The sequence below is a fragment of the Carettochelys insculpta genome, chromosome 26 (assembly GCF_033958435.1).
Source record: "Carettochelys insculpta isolate YL-2023 chromosome 26, ASM3395843v1, whole genome shotgun sequence".
Lineage (NCBI taxonomy): Eukaryota > Metazoa > Chordata > Testudines > Carettochelyidae > Carettochelys > Carettochelys insculpta.
In genome coordinates this window covers 6,288,128-6,306,033 of record NC_134162.1, presented here as the reverse complement: position 1 = coordinate 6,306,033, position 17,906 = coordinate 6,288,128, and the positions used below count along the sequence as shown (strand labels likewise).

Below are 17,906 nucleotides of genomic sequence, written 5' to 3'. Positions count from 1 at the left end.
AAGGGGTCTGAGGGCAGGCGTGGTGTTTTCGGCTAATGGCAGCCACCCTGAGAGGCAGCGCTGCTGAGAGGCGGAGAGGGAGGTCGATGGGAGAGCTTCTGTGAGGGCGGCTAGATAAGTCGATTATAGATAAGTTGATTCTAGCTACGTCGTTGCCCTAGCTAGAATTTCATATCTGCAATCAGCACGGCCCTCCTGGCTCCAGCTCCGGTTGACAGCAGGCGGCTGATAGTGGGTGATGAGTGCTGGTGACTGGGATGGAGCATCCCCGCACTGGAGCAAAAGCCAAAACAAGCCAAGGTCGTGAGTCAGCAGTGCCCTGTTTAGTTTGCAGCCTGGACAGCCCAGACAGCAGTATCTGCAGCTGATGCTGCCTCTGGCACATGGACAGCCGGGAGGGAGCCCAGCCTGCCTAGACCTGGGCAGCCCTTCCAGGGAAACAGCCCTGAGAGTGTTGGCAGGGCTCCTTGCAGAGCCTAGCATGGCTGCTGAAGCTGTTGTGGCGCACTGCAGGGTGACAGGCTAGGCAAGGGGAATGATCAACGGAGAGGGGCTGTGGGTGGGCCCTGGGTGGTAGCAAAGTGGGCAGGGTGGCGGGAGGGGTGGGCAGAGAGGAAGGAGACTGGGTGCAGAGAGGTGCGGGGGGGATGTATAGCGGGTGCTGAGCACAAGGAGGCAGATGTGAGAGGGCAGAGTGGGGATGGGGGGAAATGGGTGGGGAGGGCAGTGGTGGGAGAGGAAGAGGTGACAGTTTGGTGGAGGGAGGTGGGGAATGGGGGATGATGGATGGCGTGTGGGGGAAGGGGAAGATGGGGCTAGATTTCAGTGGTGCGTGAGGTGTGCATCAGCTGGGTCTATCCCAAGCTGCCCAGAGAGGTCTGAAGGTGGTAGAAGGGTGGGGAGTGCCCATGGGGTCGCAGGTGGGCTCGTATTTGCTGACTCCGTGGACACGTTTCCTCAGAGAGCTCTTGCAGTGTTTCTCAACCAGGGGTATGTGCACGCTTGGGGGTACACCGAGGTCTCCCGGGAGGACATCAACTCCCCTAGACGTTTGCGTAGTTTTACAGCAGGCCACATAAAAACACTAGGAAAGTCTAAGTTCATTCAGACAATGACTTGTTTCTACTGCTTCATATGCCTGACTTGGAGATGGAAGTACAACATTCCTATTCCAGTTCATTGACTCGATAGTAAAATGGTAGAAAGGCAGCAAGGTTTCAGCAGTTGTCTGTGGGGATAGTTTTGCACGGTTCTGTTCATCGTTTTTAAGTGAGGTGTAACTTGGTGGAGTACAAAACAAACCTGACTCCTGCAAAGGGTGCAGTCGTCTGGAAAGGCTGAATGGCACTTGTTTCAAGACCTCAGATTATCTTAGGGCCATGTTTCTCCAGTGGTGGTACATGTACCCTTAGGAGTGCATGAGAGAACTCGGGGGGGGCTTACAGGGGTGGGGTTTTATTTTGTTTTGTTTGTTTTGAAAAAGGGGTACTTTATAAAGAGAGGTCTAGAAACATTGCTGTAGATGGGCCTGTGGGAGGTACTCGCAGGCAGCAGAGGTTTCCCTGGAGGTTGGGTTGGCTCTAGGCTGTGCCCAACAGACAGGCCCTTCTCCGACTGTGCCACTCTTGTATTCAGCCCCAGCCAGCCCAGGAGAAACTCTCCCTTCGCCTCAGACCTTCCTTGGCCCTGTGGCCCAAGGCAAGCAGGGAAGCTTTTATGTGCTTTCTTCTCTCTTTTAGAAGGAATGAACTGTATGAACAAGAACCACGGTTGTGCCCACATCTGCCGAGAGACCCCCAAAGGGGGAATCGCCTGTGAGTGCCGGCCGGGCTTCGAGCTCACCAAGAACCAACGGGACTGCAAACGTAAGAGCCCCGTGCCTGGCTGCCCCTGCCCCCTGCCTTTGCTTTCCGCTCTAGCCTGGGGGAACCAGCCCAGACACCTGTCATGAAGTCTGCCTTTCTTGGGTGGCTCCATGGAAGCTACCCTCAGACTCCCACACTCTCCATGGAAATGAACCCAAGACCCCTGGTGTACAAATTTCCTGCATTAAGCACTGTGCTCAGGGGTCCTGAATCCATGGCATCCTTCTCTGAGCACTAGGCCACACTGCTCACCCAGGCCCAGGGCAAAACCCTAGGTCTCTGTCTCCCAGTCACTTTGGTTTAAGCTCTAGCCCTCCCAGAGCCAGGAGGAGAACCCAGGGGTCCTGACACCCATTCGTCACCTCCTTGCTCGAGCCATTTAGACCACATCACATTCCACTGCTCTGTCTTTTCTGCCACCATCTAGAACAGGTGTGTCCAACCCGCAGCCCGCATGTGGCCCTGGACAGCTAGTAATGCGGCCCCACAAGATCGTAAACGTTTAACATTATTATGTGATTTATATACATTAAGTATATTTTATATGCAGCCCAAGACAATTCCTCTTCACTCAATGCGGCCCAGGCAAGCCGAAAGGTTGGACACCCATGATCTAGAAGTAAAACCCAGGAGTCCTGACTCTTCATAAAAGCATAATCCCACCTGATTTCCAAAAGGTTGATTATCTGAGGTTTAGGGGCCGTGTTTCCAGCCAGCCTCCTTAACTGCCTTTGCAGCAAATATTGTAGATGCTGTATCTCTTCCTGCCCAGCTTTCCAGTGGTTTGCATGTGCCGTTGTGTCTGTAGGTGCAGGCTGCTGCCTCACCCCAGATAATGAGGAAGTAATTTAAATGAGGTCCAGAAGGCTCAACATCCCCCATTTAAATCTTTACAAAGCCCTGTTGTTCCCTCTTTACAGAGCTTCAGGGCTTGGTCTCTTGCAGAGAGTAAGGGCCAGAGTCAACTCTGGTGTAACGCTGCTGGGACGTCAGGTCCCTGCCCTTCGTGGGCTTACACCAGCGTTGAACCCGCTGTCTGATCAGCTTTAGTTTTAAAGTAGTTCTTATCTCACCCAAGCACAGAGTGTGATAGGCACCAGAGAACCAGCGAAAACCGCAACAATCCTCTCCCTGGGGACTCAGTGTTGTCAGTCCCTCTGATCTCAGGCCAGGAATCCATGGTGCTGCCAAGATTCTAATTTTTTTTAAATCTTTTACGTATTTGATTGTTATTTTATTTGCTCTTGGAAGCAAGGATGAAATGAACTCAGCAAGCTGGTTCGCTGTCTGGGCTAAGTTAAAAGAGCAACGTGCCTCCTTAAGAACATTGAGTAGGATTCTCTAAGCACCAGAGTGGCATAAAAGTTTTTGAAAATCCCATGGATCCCCCATAACAAAGTATTTTATTAGTCAGCAAGCATTACCTTCCTAGACCTGATCAACCACCCCCTTGGATGGTGGAAAGTAGTAGATGCCTATGAGAAAGATGGAAGAAACCTCCAGGAGTGTCTTTCTGCCAGATTTCTTCCGGCAAAGTCAGAGACTTTGAAATGATTCATGAGGATTGCTTTTTAACTATTACGGCATCAACTCTCCCAGCTGTCTAAGGGAGTGGGAAGTGGGTGGCTAAACCTATTAGGTAGAATTACACCTCAGCCTCAACGTGTCTGCAAAGCCTGGATTTTAAGTCTTTTCATACATTTTAAATTTAAACCATTCAAAGTCTTCCTCAGCAGGCTTGGAGCTAAACCCTCTTGTTCTATACGTTTGGGACTGTCCAACTAGTTCCTGGTCCTATTGAGTTTAAGGCCAAATGGGACCATTTTCCTCAGCTAGTCTGACTTCTTGCATAACACGGGCCAGAGAATCCTACCCACTCCAAGTTAACTGTCATTTTCATTTCTGCTGCTAGTGTTTCCTTGGGATTTGCACTTGGTACCACCAGCCCATAGGCAGGAAGCCCACTGCAAGGCCATGATGCCAACTCCCTGCTGTTCCTTTGAATTGCCGATGGTATTGTCCTCCCAGGAGTGATGAAAAGGCGGTGGCTTTCAGTCACTATCAATCTGAGCCAAGATTTTCAAAACTACCGACAATTTTGGGGGCCCAAGTTGGGGCATCTTACAGGGCCCTGATTTTCATGGGTGAGTGTTCAGCTCTGTCTGACTTCCAAGCCCTTTCAAGTCTGACAGTCTTGATCCAACGGTGGATTTGAACTCACAACCTAGTGTGACAGGAGCTAGACCCGACTCGCTTTAGAGCTGTGCGTTCCTCACACCTCAGCGTGGCTGGTTTTCCCGGGTGGCACTCAGCCTTTCACCATCAGAACACCAGTTCAAATGTGGCCGAACTGGGCATTAACAGAAAGTTGTTCTCATGGGGTGGTGCATTGGCCAGCATGGCCCGTGTGAAAGGAGCTGGAAGATGAGTCGTAGGCTTGGTCTACATTAGTCAGGTAAGTCGACTGAAGATACGCAATTCCAGCTATGGCAATCGTTTAGCTAGAATTGGCTTATCTGCAATCGACTTAAATGGCTGTCTACACAGAGGGAGGTCAACAGGAGAAACGTTGCCATCAACCTCCCTTATTCCTCACAATATCGAGGAGGGGAAGGGTTGACTCCCCGGCACGCGAAACTGAACTCTGGAAGATCACCTGGGTCAATCTTCCCTGCAGCGTAGACATACCTCAAATCTAATTCCCAGTAGGTAAGAGTCCGTGTGACACAAACTGCCCTGATTGGGGAAAAGAGGCCAGAGACTGAAGGGGCTCTCTAGAGGTGAAAGGAAGCAGGTGCCGGCTCTGGCAGGAGCAGAAAGCCAATAGGGAGCTGTTGAAAGAGCTGGCAGGGACCTAGGTTGGAGTAGGACAGCACCTGTAAGAAATTTTAAATTCCTTTCACCCTTGGAGGCCCTCACAACCGAAGGCCTTTCTTATGCTCCTTGGGATGATCTAAATGGCTTGAACGTTGCGTACTGGGTCTGATGGACCAGGGACCTGTTCAGTGTGGTAGGATGCAGTCATAAAAGACCCATTTGGTGTGGTGAGTCCAGTATGCAGACAGCCTGCATTCCCCTGCTCGCGTGCGTCTAAAACCAATCGAATTTGGAAGCTGCCCCCTGCTCTGAGCTGTGGCCGACTTCTTGACTGTGGGTTCTTTGTGCTCTGCAGTGACCTGCAACTATGGAAACGGAGGGTGCCAGCACACATGCGATGATACGGACCAAGGGCCCAAGTGCGGCTGCCATGTGAAGTTTGTGCTGCATGCTGATGGGAAAACATGCATCGGTAGGTGGAAGCTGTAGCTTAGATCACTCCTCTGTGCGTGGGGGTGGGTGTGCACGTGCGCGCTACAGCTGGGCTGTGGATCTCAGTGCTCTTGTGCTAACACTACCTGCTTACCCTGGACACCCCTGAAGTTAATTGAATGTTCCCTTTCTTACCTAACTGTAACGCTCCCAGGCCTGGGAACCAGAGCTGTATGGAAAGGATTAATAGAGCTGTGAGAGGTTTAATCTCTGATCTGCCTCTCTATAGTCCAACAGTTAGCTCTGGGTCCCACTGAAAGTACCAAGTATCAGAGAGGTCGCCGTGTTAGTCTGTAGCTTCGAGAGCAACAAGAAGTCTTGTGGCACCTTCTAGACTAACAGATATTTTGGAGCATAAGCTTTCGTAGGCAAAGACCCGCTTCATCAGGGTCTTTGCCTATGAAAGCTTATGCTCCAAAATATCGGTTAGTCTAGAAGGTGCCACAAGACTTCTTGTTGTACTGAAAGTACCAGTTCTTCAGGCCTCCAGAACATAGTAGAGTTTTCACCGCCAATGAAAATCCGTTTTCTCTGGGCATTGTGACGAGCAGCAGAGGCTTTCCTAGCTGTATGCACGTGAGAGTGAGAGAGCTGCAGCAGAATTGGACTCCATGTGTCTGAGGATGTTTCAAAGTAATCTAGCAAGGGAAAGAGTCTTCTGTACAGGCTTAATTCATTCATCTATCTCTCTGTGTGACGTGACAGGGGATAGCATGTGTTAATATAATTGCAGGCAGCTGTATGGGGTACAGGGGTGTTCATGAACGTGCCGCAGTGCACACGGTCACATGGATAGCTGCGAGCGCACCCCCAGTCCTGTTCTCACACTTGCACATTTTCCAACAGGCACGTGGGAGAGTTCTTGAGTAAAAGGTGCTTCAAATGAGGACTCTGAACCTTTGTTCAGGGCTAGTTCTCGCCTTCCCTTGCGTTATTCTCCTCTAGTCTTTGGGGAGGTGTAAAGATTTGGACATGAGGCTGTTCCCAGAGAGAATATGGCACTGTGAACTCGCAGCCCACCAACAGTTGTCTTGCAAAAACAAAAAAACCAAAACCCCCCAAATCAGCTTTTTTTCTGTGTGTGTTTTCAAATTGTAAAACATCAAACAGAGAGAGAAGTTTTACTGGTTTCAGATGCTTGCACAGCTTAACAGATGATTTGAATTAAAAAATCAGTGACATTTGGGAAGTGATTAAGTCCACAAATTGCTGTAAACATGTTAGCTCTTATTGCAAAATAAAAAAGGAATTAAAAACAACTGAGAGATTTAGCTCTTCAAGCCCCTGCTGTGCAGGCACAGAAAATGCCCTGCACACGCTTCTATGAGCACTGTCTCCTGTTTCCCATGAGTGATCTCTCCAGTCTAACTGGACGCCTCCTGAGCAGTTGGGATCCTGTGCGATGTTCCCTCTGGTGTTTTCCTTCCAAGGGTGAAATAACGTTTGTTACGTGCACCAAGGTATGTGCAGATGTGCATCACCAATAGAAGCACGCTCTGTGGGCTGTGCTAATCAGCTGGGAGGCATTTGAATCTTACCGGGGTGGCTACCCAAGCAACCATCGTACAGGGAATACTCAGGAGATAATCTCCCACCCTCAAAGATCTCTCTGATACTCAGATCACAAGGTTTCCCATCCTTAATTTCAACACATGACACCTAATTCTATCTTCTTTCATCTCCGCAAATAATCTCACTCCTTCCTTGGTGTTTAGAGGTATGTGCATCCTGTTCCCCCTGAGATTTCTTTCTGCCTTTTGCCTCCCACCCCACACCCATCATTTAAGTTTCTCTTCCCTGCACAGGCTGCAGCTTGTCAGTCTTTCAGGTACCAGGGTATTTATCCCTGATACTCTTGCAACACAGGCTGCCATATAGATCTGGTTCTAATGGCTGTTGAAATCAATGGCAAAGCTCCCATTAACTTCAGTGGTTTGAGCTTTGGCCTTCTAAACCCAGGGTTGTGAGTTCAGTCCGTGAGGGGGCCATTTAGAGATCTGGGGCAAATCGATTAAGTGAGAGCAGGTTTGAACCAATGGACAGGAACTAGTGCCTCCCTTCCCTGGCCTGTGAGGCCTTTACCTCTGCAATTCCAAGCTGCTTCAAGCTTCTTGTATAGCCATGTTGCAGTGCAAATGCCTGTCTAAATTACTGTTCACTATCACCCTGCATGCCTTCCAGCCCTGCTGCTTCTCCAGGCTCTTCTTGCTGTTAGATATCCGTGTTTGGGAAGATAATGCCATTCGTTGTATTAGCACTTGCATTTCCTCTGATTTGAATCCCGTGTTTGTGTTTGTTTTCTGATCATGTTTCCACTCCCTTGGTATTTCTCTGTCCTCTCCAGTGGTTTCAGCTCCTTCTATATAGAATTATCCATAAATATAATGAATGAGCAGCTTAATCCTTGGTGCAGCACGTGAACCAAGAAATTGAACTAAACTGGATCTGCATTTTCTGAGAGAGGGGCTATCTTTTCCTTCTGTGTTTCTCCTGTGCCTACTGTTCTGGAGCACCTAACCCAGAACTAGGGCTTTTAGGTGCTACCACAATAGAAATGATAAATAATAATGAATAACACCAGCCTTTGTAGTATTGCTTTGATGCACTTTATTAGTATTTTCCCATGGTCCTTCAGCCTCTTTTCAAGCCATCAACCTTCCAGTTTCCAATCACAGTTATGTTACGCTAACAAAAAAGAGTGCAATTGAGTTTGCCTGGCCAGATGATGTCTTTATAAACCATTGCCATTTATTGCTCATGTTTTCATTATCTTCCAGATGTTTAGTGATTTTTTTCCTCCACCCCCAGAGCAAATGAACTAGAAATAAAAATTAAATTAATGGGGAATTCATTGTCAGGGTCACCTTCTTTGCATTTCTTTCAAGTTCAGTACCCTATTTGCATGTCTCTATTCTCATGACAAAGCCTGTTTCCTTGTGGAAAAAAGTATTTTCCAGTGGTAAGGTAAATTGGGTTGCAGATTCCCTTAGAGGAATCTTTCTCTTATTGAAGTTGGTAGGTGTTTTTCTATGAAACTAACTGGGAAAGGGACAAGGGGTCAGATTTTTCAAGGCACCTAAAGATGCAGATAGCTACTTAGTAGAATTAGGTCCTAAAATGACTTCAGTAGCACTTAGTCATCGAATCTGCTTAGTGCTTTGTTATTCCCAGTAGACCCCTCTCTTTAGGTCCTTCAGTATCTTGGTAATTATGTTTCAGTTTTTTCAAAATATTCTCTTGCATTTTCATGTAGATAGAATTGCTCACAGGTTAGGTTGGACAGGTTTCCGTCTGTGCTTTGTCGTAACCATTCCTGCCATGGCCGAGAGGTCTAGTGCTTAGAGTTGAGACCTGGTTGCTGCAGACATTTGGATTTAACTCTTAGTTGTGCCAATGACTCACTCTGTAAACTTAGGAAAGTCATTTCAGTGATAGATGATTCTGTTTGGCTGCCAGTGAAACAGGGTTTATGCCTACTTCCCAGGGCACTTTCATTCCTCAATGTCTAGCTAGTGTTCTGAGGTCCTCATCTGAGGCCTGTACAAGGCTTCCGAATGTTATGATAAAGGACAGAGATGAGATATTCAGACATATATAACAATTCAGGACACACTCCTTGTGGGGCTTTTTATTTAGAGGGTCTCAGTGCTCAGACATTTAACAAGTCTGAACTGAGCCCCAGAATCACCAGGTCGCTTCCAAAAACCTTGGCCAAAGAACCTTGTTACATGTTGCTACCCAGTCCTTTGGAAAACATTTCCTTGTGCAGTTCAGCACATGTATGTTATCTTCCTTGTAACTCACCTCCATGTATAATATTGAATGCAGCCACGAAGCAGAAGAGGGGTAACACCAGCCATCCTAACCCTGCCTAGCCATCGATACCGCCCTCTGGACTCATACCAACGGATCTATTCATTGCCTCCCCCTCTGCTGTTCCTTTCTCCTACAGGCACAGCACCCTGTTCATGGACAGACAAGCCTGCTCTCTGGCGAGCCACATTCTGCCCTTGGTTACTGGTGCGCCCAAGGCAGGTTTTAGCCCAGGACAACTGTAGCACTGGAGTGTATCCGCATACCATAACTGCGCCTGCCCCGATCATACGCAGTGCAGGACTGTCCTGCGATCCGTGACTAATTGGCAGCCAAACTCGCCTTCCCGCAGGGATGTCCAGCCCGACAGATTTATAATCCGGCAGGAGGCTGATGTACCTGCTTGGATATTTATAACTGCTCGGTTTTGTTTTACAGTCGGGTCTCAGCAAACCACTTCCCTTGCAGCCCTCCTCATCCCCTTCATTCTCTATAGCCTCTGACAGACTGCATCATTTCAAGGGGAATAAAGTTTCCAGGGAAGGGTGTGCAAACTTGCTCCCCAGGCCGCAGGCTTTGAAATCGAATGTGGTGTGTTTGAAGGGCCGCTGGGAACAGGCTCCTCACCAGGTCTCCCTCAGCTCACACCAGCCGGCAGGAAGCGCTGGGGCTTCGTTTGAATGGCAGTTTCATGAGGCTGCGGCCGGTGTTTTTCATTTTTCTGCTTTTTATTGCTGCTTTTAAAAAGGCAGATAATGAAGAACATGCCTTTGAGCAGAGCAGGGGCCAGCCCGAATGACTCCCACCGGGGCTCCAGGGTTCAGGGAGGGGAGGCCAATGACCTTATGTATTTATGTTTATTCTTTGAAGCAGCCCTTTCCACAAGCCCCAGACCCATCCCGCTTTGTGGATTGAAGTGATCTGCCACACGCTGGCTCAGGTCAGCCTCACACATGACGGGAAGGGCTTGTTCCGTCTTTGGAGATGCCAGAGAAAAGGAGCAGGCCCCCAGTTCTGGGCTCAGGCTCTGAACATGGGGCTTTGTGGTTCCCTTTGGAGAAATACGTCTGTGAGATGCTTTGTCACTGGTGGAGAGCTCCCCAGAAGCGTGGTTTGTGCTCCCCAGATGCACCAGTGCTGCTGCCTCTGCATTGCAATATAGCACACTCCACAGACGCACCCAGGGCTGCCCCTGCATTGCAATATAGCACGCTCCACAGATGCACCCAGGGCTGCCCCTGCATTGCAATATAGCACACTTCACACAGACGCACCCAGGGCTGCCCCTGCATTGCAATATAGCACACTTCACACAGATGCACCCAGGGCTGCCCCTGCATTGCAATATAGCACGCTCCACAGATGCACACATGGCTGCCCCTGCATTGCAATATAGCACGCTCCACAGATGCACCCAGGGCTGCCCCTGCATTGCAATATAGCACACTTCACACAGACGCACCCAGGGCTGCCCCTGCATTGCAATATAGCACGCTCCACAGACGCACCCAGGGCTGCCCCTGCATTGCAATATAGCACGCTCCACAGACACACACATGGCTGCCCCTGCATTGCAATATAGCACGCTCCACAGACGCACCCAGGGCTGCCCCTGCATTGCAATATAGCACGCTCCACACAGACGCACCCAGGGCTGCCCCTGCATTGCAATATAGCACGCTCCACAGACGCACACATGGCTGCCCCTGCGTTGCAATATAGCACGCTCCACAGACTCACCCAGGGCTGCCCCTGCGTTGCAATATAGCACGCTCCACACAGACGCACCCAGGGCTGCCCCTGCGTTGCAATATAGCATGCTCCACAGACACACACATGGCTGCCCCTGCGTTGCAATATAGCATGCTCCACAGACACACCCAGGGCTGCCCCTGCGTTGCAATATAGCACGCTCCACAGACGCACCCAGGGCTGCCCCCGCATTGCAATATAGCACGCTTCACACAGACACACCCACGGCTGCCCCTGCATTGCAATATAGCATGCTTCACACAGACGCACCCAGGGCTGCCCCTGCATTGCAATATAGCACGCTCCACAGACGCACCCAGGGCTGCCCCTGCATTGCAATATAGCACGCTCCACAGACGCACCCAGGGCTGCCCCTGCATTGCAATATAGCACACTTCACACAGACGCACACATGGCTGCCCCTGCATTGCAATATAGCATGCTCCACAGACACACACATGGCTGCCCCTGCGTTGCAATATAGCATGCTCCACAGACACACCCAGGGCTGCCTCTGCATTGCAATATAGCACACTTCACACAGACGCACACATGGCTGCCCCTGCATTGCAATATAGCACGCTCCACAGACGCACCCAGGGCTGCCCCTGCATTGCAATATAGCACGCTCCACAGACGCACCCAGGGCTGCCCCTGCATTGCAATATAGCACGCTCCACAGACGCACACATGGCTGCCCCTGCATTGCAATATAGCACGCTCCACAGACGCACCCAGGGCTGCCCCTGCATTGCAATATAGCACACTCCACAGACTCACCCAGGGCTGCCCCTGCATTGCAATATAGCACGCTCCACACAGACGCACCCAGGGCTGCCCCTGCATTGCAATATAGCATGCTCCACAGACACACACATGGCTGCCCCTGCGTTGCAATATAGCACGCTCCACCCACGCACCCAGGGCTGCCCCTGCGTTGCAATATAGCACGCTCCACAGACACACCCAGGGCTGCCCCTGCATTGCAATATAGCATGCTCCACAGACACACCCAGGGCTGCCCCTGCATTGCAATATAGCATGCTCCACAGACACACCCAGGGCTGCCCCTGCATTGCAATATAGCATGCTCCACAGACACACCCAGGGCTGCCCCTGCGTTGCAATATAGCATGCTCCACAGACACACCCAGGGCTGCCCCTGCATTGCAATATAGCATGCTCCACAGACACACCCAGGGCTGCCCCTGCATTGCAATATAGCACGCTCCACAGACACACCCAGGGCTGCCCCTGCGTTGCAATATAGCACGCTCCACAGACGCACCCAGGGCTGCCCCTGCATTGTAATGTAGCACGCTCCACCCACGCACCCAGGGCTGCCTCTGCATTGCAATATAGCATGCTCCACAGACACACCCAGGGCTGCCCCTGCATTGCAATATAACACGCTCCACAGACACACCCAGGGCTGCCCCTGCGTTGCAATATAGCACGCTCCACAGACGCACCCAGGGCTGCCCCTGCATTGTAATGTAGCACGCTCCACCCACGCACCCAGGGCTGCCCCCGCATTGCAATGTGGCACGCTCCACAGACGCACACATGGCTGCCTCTGCGTTGCAATGTGGCACGCTCCACCCACGCACCCAGGGCTGCCTCTGCATTGCAGTATAGCACATTCCCCAGCTGTGCCAGTGCTGCTCCACTGCAGCTGTATAACATGTTTTCTAGTTTTCCTCCCAAGCAGTTTTCTCCCTGGGTTGCATTTTTAGCGAGCCTTGCAGATTGAAGGACTGTTCAGGGCTACCTTCCCTCACCCCGCCCCACCCATGGGCTCCTAGGACTGCCTGGGCCATGCAGAGTAAATTTCCCCCTGAGCCCTACACCTCTAAACCCCTTTCGGGCTCAGAGGGGAATTCAGTCTGCGTGGCCCGGTCAGTCCTTGGCATCTTTGCCAAGGCTACGAGTGAGGAGAGTGGGGATCGGTGATGCAGAACCTGTCCAATTGGGATCCACCTGGTCCTACCACCTCCTCCCCTGGGGGCCACCAATCTCAAATCCCCCCAGCTCAGCAGCTTTTCATCCTTCTTTTCTCACTTGTGCTGCAGCCCTTTGCTTTGACTCAGAGAGTTGGAATCCAGCGAAGCAACTGCAGGGATGTGTGCGTTGGGTGGAGCGTAGTGCAGCTGGCTGCTTAGACGCAAGAGCTGTGAGTCAGCAAGAAATGGGACTAAAAGTAATTTGGCCATGCAGGCAGTGATGCTCGAGTTTTGTCCTACAGTGACCCCCACTCAGCCAGTTGCAGCTGGTCCTCCTCTGATGCTCCTGGAGCCCTTTGCCCTTCGTCTCCTCGGCTTATGGGGCACTTCTGCCCTACAAGGTGGATCCAGATGGGCAGGCAACTAGAGACTGGGAAAGAACAACACCCCCCAGGCTCGTCTTAGGTCCCTTGAAGAGATACGTTCAGAGCCAGAGCTAAGGAGCCAGGTGCATTGTCGAGGGCAGTGGTGATCATTAGCATGAGCCATGCAGCGGGTATTTGGAGGTTGGGAGAAGAGAGACGGTGGATTTTTGCTTTCTGCTGAAGCCTGGGTACCAGACAAGGTGGAAGAGAGATGTGATGGGGAGCTGCACTCCCTGTGTTCTGTCTCACCAGAATCCCGATGAGCATGAGTTCCAGTGTGTACCAGTTTGGCTGCGGCTACACTTTCAGATTTGCATATCTAACATCTCATTTGCATATCCTTTTGAAAGGAGAAAAGCAGCGTAGACGCGGCCCTCTCAAAAGTAAACCCCACCTTCAAAAGAGCCCTTCGTCCCTTTTTATGGGGAAAAGGGTTCTTTCGAAGGTGGGGTTTACTTTCCAAAAGAGCTGCGTCGACACTGCTTTTCTTCTTTCAAAAGAACGAGGTGCAAGACATGTAAATCTGCGCCTCATTTGCATTTTCAATCTCCCTCATTTGCATGCCTCTTTTGAAAGAGGAATGCAAGTGTAGACACAGGCTTTGTGATGCCTGCTCTCTCACGGGGTCTGCTGATGGGGTCACTGGGGGAGTGGGCCCTTTAAGGTAGCTGGAGCTCAGCAGCACCCACCAGACTTGCCTTGGCTCCTGCTGCGGAGAAGAGGAGTGACAAAGGGTCAGGCGGCTAAGAGCAGCCCTGCTGGGTTAGAAGAGCAGCTGGTGGTGCAGCAGGGGTGCTGGCCAAGGAACTCCCTGGGGAGGATATGAGCAGTCAGTGCTCTTTAAAGAGACAGAGGACTGGCAATGAAGGGGGAAGATAGGGCAGCTGTGGCACATGGAGGTTAGATAGCTGGGCTGTGTCAGGCCACCAGGGCTGAGAACCCATGGTGGCGCATGGTTGTGGGCTCCCACTGGGCTGTCCTCTAGAGACCTCTGGGAAGATGAAGAGGCCGATTGGCTTCCAGGTGAGCTGGAGGATAGTTGAAGGAGGACAGATCTTCAGCAGGAGGAATGAGCCCAGTGCAAGAGTCTGGGGCCCAGGTCTGGGTTTGTGGGTTTTGGATTCTTTGGGATGGATTTGGGGCTTAGCCAGAGGGGCAAGTACTTCTGGCAGCTGATGGAACCATTCAGCATGAGCAGAAATGGAGGCAGGAGCTGAAGTCGGGTGCAGCGGGAGCTCGTGTTTGGATACGTCTCTTTCTGTATTTAATAGCGAAGATGCTGTGAGCTACTGCCAGGCTGCTGTCTCCTGTCTCCTCCTCAGTGCAGAGTGTGAATAGTGGGGTGCATGTGCTCAGACATACCTTCTGGCCCCTCTGTTATCTCAGGGGCTGGTGTTTTGCCATGCAGGGCAGCATGAACAGAGAACTAAATCAACCACTGCTTACTCTGATGGCCCTTGGTGCCAGCTGTGATAGTGCGGTCGAAGGTGTGTATGGACGTCTGGCCCTGGACAGAGAACCACTCAACTTACTTTGCCTAGGACGGGGGCACTGACCAGCCTTTCAGGGGCAGTGGCTATTGGGTTCGAGTCAGTGCCTTAATCAGGGGAGGCCCCTCTCCCGTGGCTGATCTCGGAGCGATCTCCCTGAATCAGACTGCCTGGTCCCCTGCAGCTGAACCTGCCTCACATCCCTCCTGCTCCACTGGCCGCAATGGGGTCAGCATATTATAGGCAGCTCTGTCCCCCCTCGAGAGGGCCTGTCCTTTCCCCAAGGCTCCCATCTGTGCCCCAGCAAGGGGAGTGCAGGCCCGTGCCCCAGTGCAGTTGGCTCAAGCAGCTGTAAGATGGTAGACGGCTTTCTAAGGGGCCTGAGGGGCTGGAGTCAGCGTTTCCTGGTGCAGCTCCAAGGCATGGAAGCACGCGGTCTTCTGCCCCGTTAACTCGCCCCCCAGGCACAAGAGGCTGAGGATGCAGGAGATGAGCCCTTTTCATTGGTGCACAGGAAGGGAGTTAAGTCCCTTGCCCATGTGCCTTGGGACATACGGCCTTCCCACCCCGGTGCGTCCAGCATGGACATTTGGGGGCACGTGCTGGGGGCAGAGTAAGGTCCAGGGCTCTGGTTAGGGTTTCTCCAAGCTGAGCGCTGCAGAGAGGACCTGACGCACCTGGAAGCAGAACGTGCTGCTGTCTCCTTTCCTTCTCACCTTCCTCCTCTCTCGTGCTCCGTCCTGACCTTTCTGCTCGGTCTTGCCTGCCGCTGCAGTTTGGTTCTCATTAAGCACTTTGCTCAGACGCTCTGATTGTCTCTCGTCGGCTCGCCATCCCGGGGGGATAAGTGGTTCCACATGGGCCAGGCACTTACGGGAGAAGCATTGCCCAGATGCAAGCCTGCTCTCTGCTGCCAGGTTCCTGATCCCTTGGGTCAGGCCCATGGGCTTGGCCTTTCCCTCTGTGGAGGGGCGAGGCGTTGGCTCAGATGTCCCCCAGGAGGCCCAGGGCGTGGGAAGTGACGCCACCAGCTCTCTCTGGCTTGCTGCGGTGGATCAGTCTTACTTCGCAGGGATCTGCAGAGCGGCTGTCGGGGAAGCAAGGCCAAAGCCAGACCCTAGTGAGGACAGTTTTGTTCCTGTAGCTTTGTGTTCCTTCCAGCAGCTCTAGGCCTCCATGCTGGTGCTGCCTAGGCCTGGTCCATTACAGCTTGGCTGCAACTCCCTGCTCCTCTTCCTCTGGGCTGGCTTAGACCTTGTGACCCTAAGAGATCCCCAGGGACCCCCTTGGGAGAGCAGGGCTGAAAGTGGGTAGGTTCAATGCAAGGGTCCTTGTTTCAAAACGCCTTCCTTCCAGGCAGGAGCTCCCACTCCCATCCCGACTCCAGCTCCAGCCGCCTCAGGTCCCCCTGCCGTTTATCAGGCCTGGGCCTCCCCCAGCCTCCCTACCAGGACGTGCATCACACACGTGTGCCCCAGAGTCCTCTGTCGTGGGACCTGGCCTCCCTAGAACCCCTGCACCGACCCAGCCTGAGCCTCCCTGGAACTGCCGGTTTCACACCTCCTCTCCCTGCCCCAGCCAGCAGCACACTGCTTGCTCCTGATCCTCTCCTTTAGGGTCAGGCCTACCGATGGGAGGAAAGGGGGAACAGCCCTGGGGCCTGGTGATTCAAAGGGCCTGGGGGTCCAGGCTACCACCACTGTTACTGCCCTTTAAATCACCCCTGGATGCCACCTGGTGAGCTCCAGGAAGCACTGAGGGCGGGGTCAGGGGCATGGCACTGTCAGGGGGTGTTTGCCCCACAGCTGATGGCTGAATACAGCTCCTGGCCCCGCTAGTGACTCGAAGCTGGTGATACGAGGGCGAGAGTCCCAGGCGCTAGGCAGTTTCACGTCGGAAGGGGATCACTAGGAGTTATTTGGGCTTATTCCTCCTTACGCCTCCATCCTTCTTCAGTTGCCTGCTGCAGTCTTAGTTTGCACCCCCAGGGCCTGATCCTTCGCTCACACCACTTTTACACCAGCGTCACTACTTTTTACATCAGAGTGAGAGAGAGTGGAAATAGGCTTTTGGTGTGGGGCTGTAGCCCTGGCTTTTTCCAGGAAAGCTGCACCAGTGCAGTTAAAGGGATTGTAAACCAGTCTAGTTAAACCAGCGTGAATGACATAATGAAGACACACTTCAACCCATGTAACCTTCGCTTACATTGGTTTAGTTTGGCAAGTCGTTGGATTAAGCTCAGCTGATTTAAGTGCCTCTGTGTCTGCACCAGGTTAACTAGATGGATTTTTAAATCAGAGGGGTGCACCTTTGCTCATGCAGACAGGACTTTATGGACACAGACCCTCTGCAGTTCTTCCACTCAGACTCCCTTGGACCCGTTACATAGGCTTGCTGTAGCGCCCAACCCCTTACGCATCCCCCTGAAATCTGATTCTTCCCCACGTTGTGTGGGCGACACTCTGCTGCCCAGATAGCAAAGAGCCAGTCTGCAACTGCATCGGACAGAGTGAGGAGCCACGTTAAATACCAATCAGCTAATGCCACTTCTCTTTGCATCTCCCTTTCTTTCTTCCCCAGCCTCTAGCATGAGAATCCGGTCAGCCTTTACTGTCGGCAGACTTGGGAAGGGACTGCCCTAGTGGTTGGCTCTGGGTTGTGATGGACCAGGTGGTGGAGTGGTTTGATGACAAGCTTCGTCCTCTGGGTGAAGCTCAGCAGGCCGGGGGAGAGGGAGGAGATTTGAGCAGCAGAGAGTGAGATCGAATTGAAATTTGAAAAAAGGCAGCCTTCTTTCTGGACACTGTTTCTAAATCGCTTTTTTATAATGTTAAACAGGGGAGAGGCACCTCCAGCAACATGTTCCCCCCCAGACGTTTTCTAATGGTAAATATTTTTGTTCTCTATCTCTTCAAAGAGTTCTAACCGTAGATGCATCTCGTCTTGAGATAACAACTGGGCATGGGCTCTGGGCCGTCCACCTAACTGCATGCCACGCTTCCTGCCCGAGCGCATGTGGCTTGAGAGTCATTAATGAGGCACTTTTCCCCTCTGATGCTTACTAACCTCCCCCCCGCCGTTGCTACTCCTACACCCGCTGCAGCCAGGCCAGCCAGGAGATCCGGCCGTGAGTTGTCTCTGCTGCTGGAGACAGAGAGAGAGAGACGCGGCCATCCCACAGGGAACAGAGCTCGTGCCGGATGTGGGGGTGTGAACAGCTGCCTGCTTTGCCTGTGTTATGGCCAGTCCTACCATCGGAAGACGTGCTCAGCTTTCAAAGTGAGGATGGGTGTTGGTAGCACAAGCCCT

The 17,906-nt window shown here is 52.1% G+C and overlaps 1 protein-coding gene across 1 annotated transcript in view; it reads left to right on the top strand.

Moving 5' to 3' along the window:
* Window positions 1-17,906, top strand: part of SCUBE3 (signal peptide, CUB domain and EGF like domain containing 3) — a 102,313-nt gene that overhangs the window by 47,177 nt on the left and 37,230 nt on the right. The window contains exons 5-7 of the mRNA XM_074977308.1: window positions 1,740-1,865; window positions 5,038-5,154; window positions 17,436-17,483. Of these exons, the coding sequence (XP_074833409.1) occupies window positions 1,740-1,865; window positions 5,038-5,154; window positions 17,436-17,483 (291 nt within the window). The remainder of the gene's footprint in view (window positions 1-1,739; window positions 1,866-5,037; window positions 5,155-17,435; window positions 17,484-17,906) is intronic.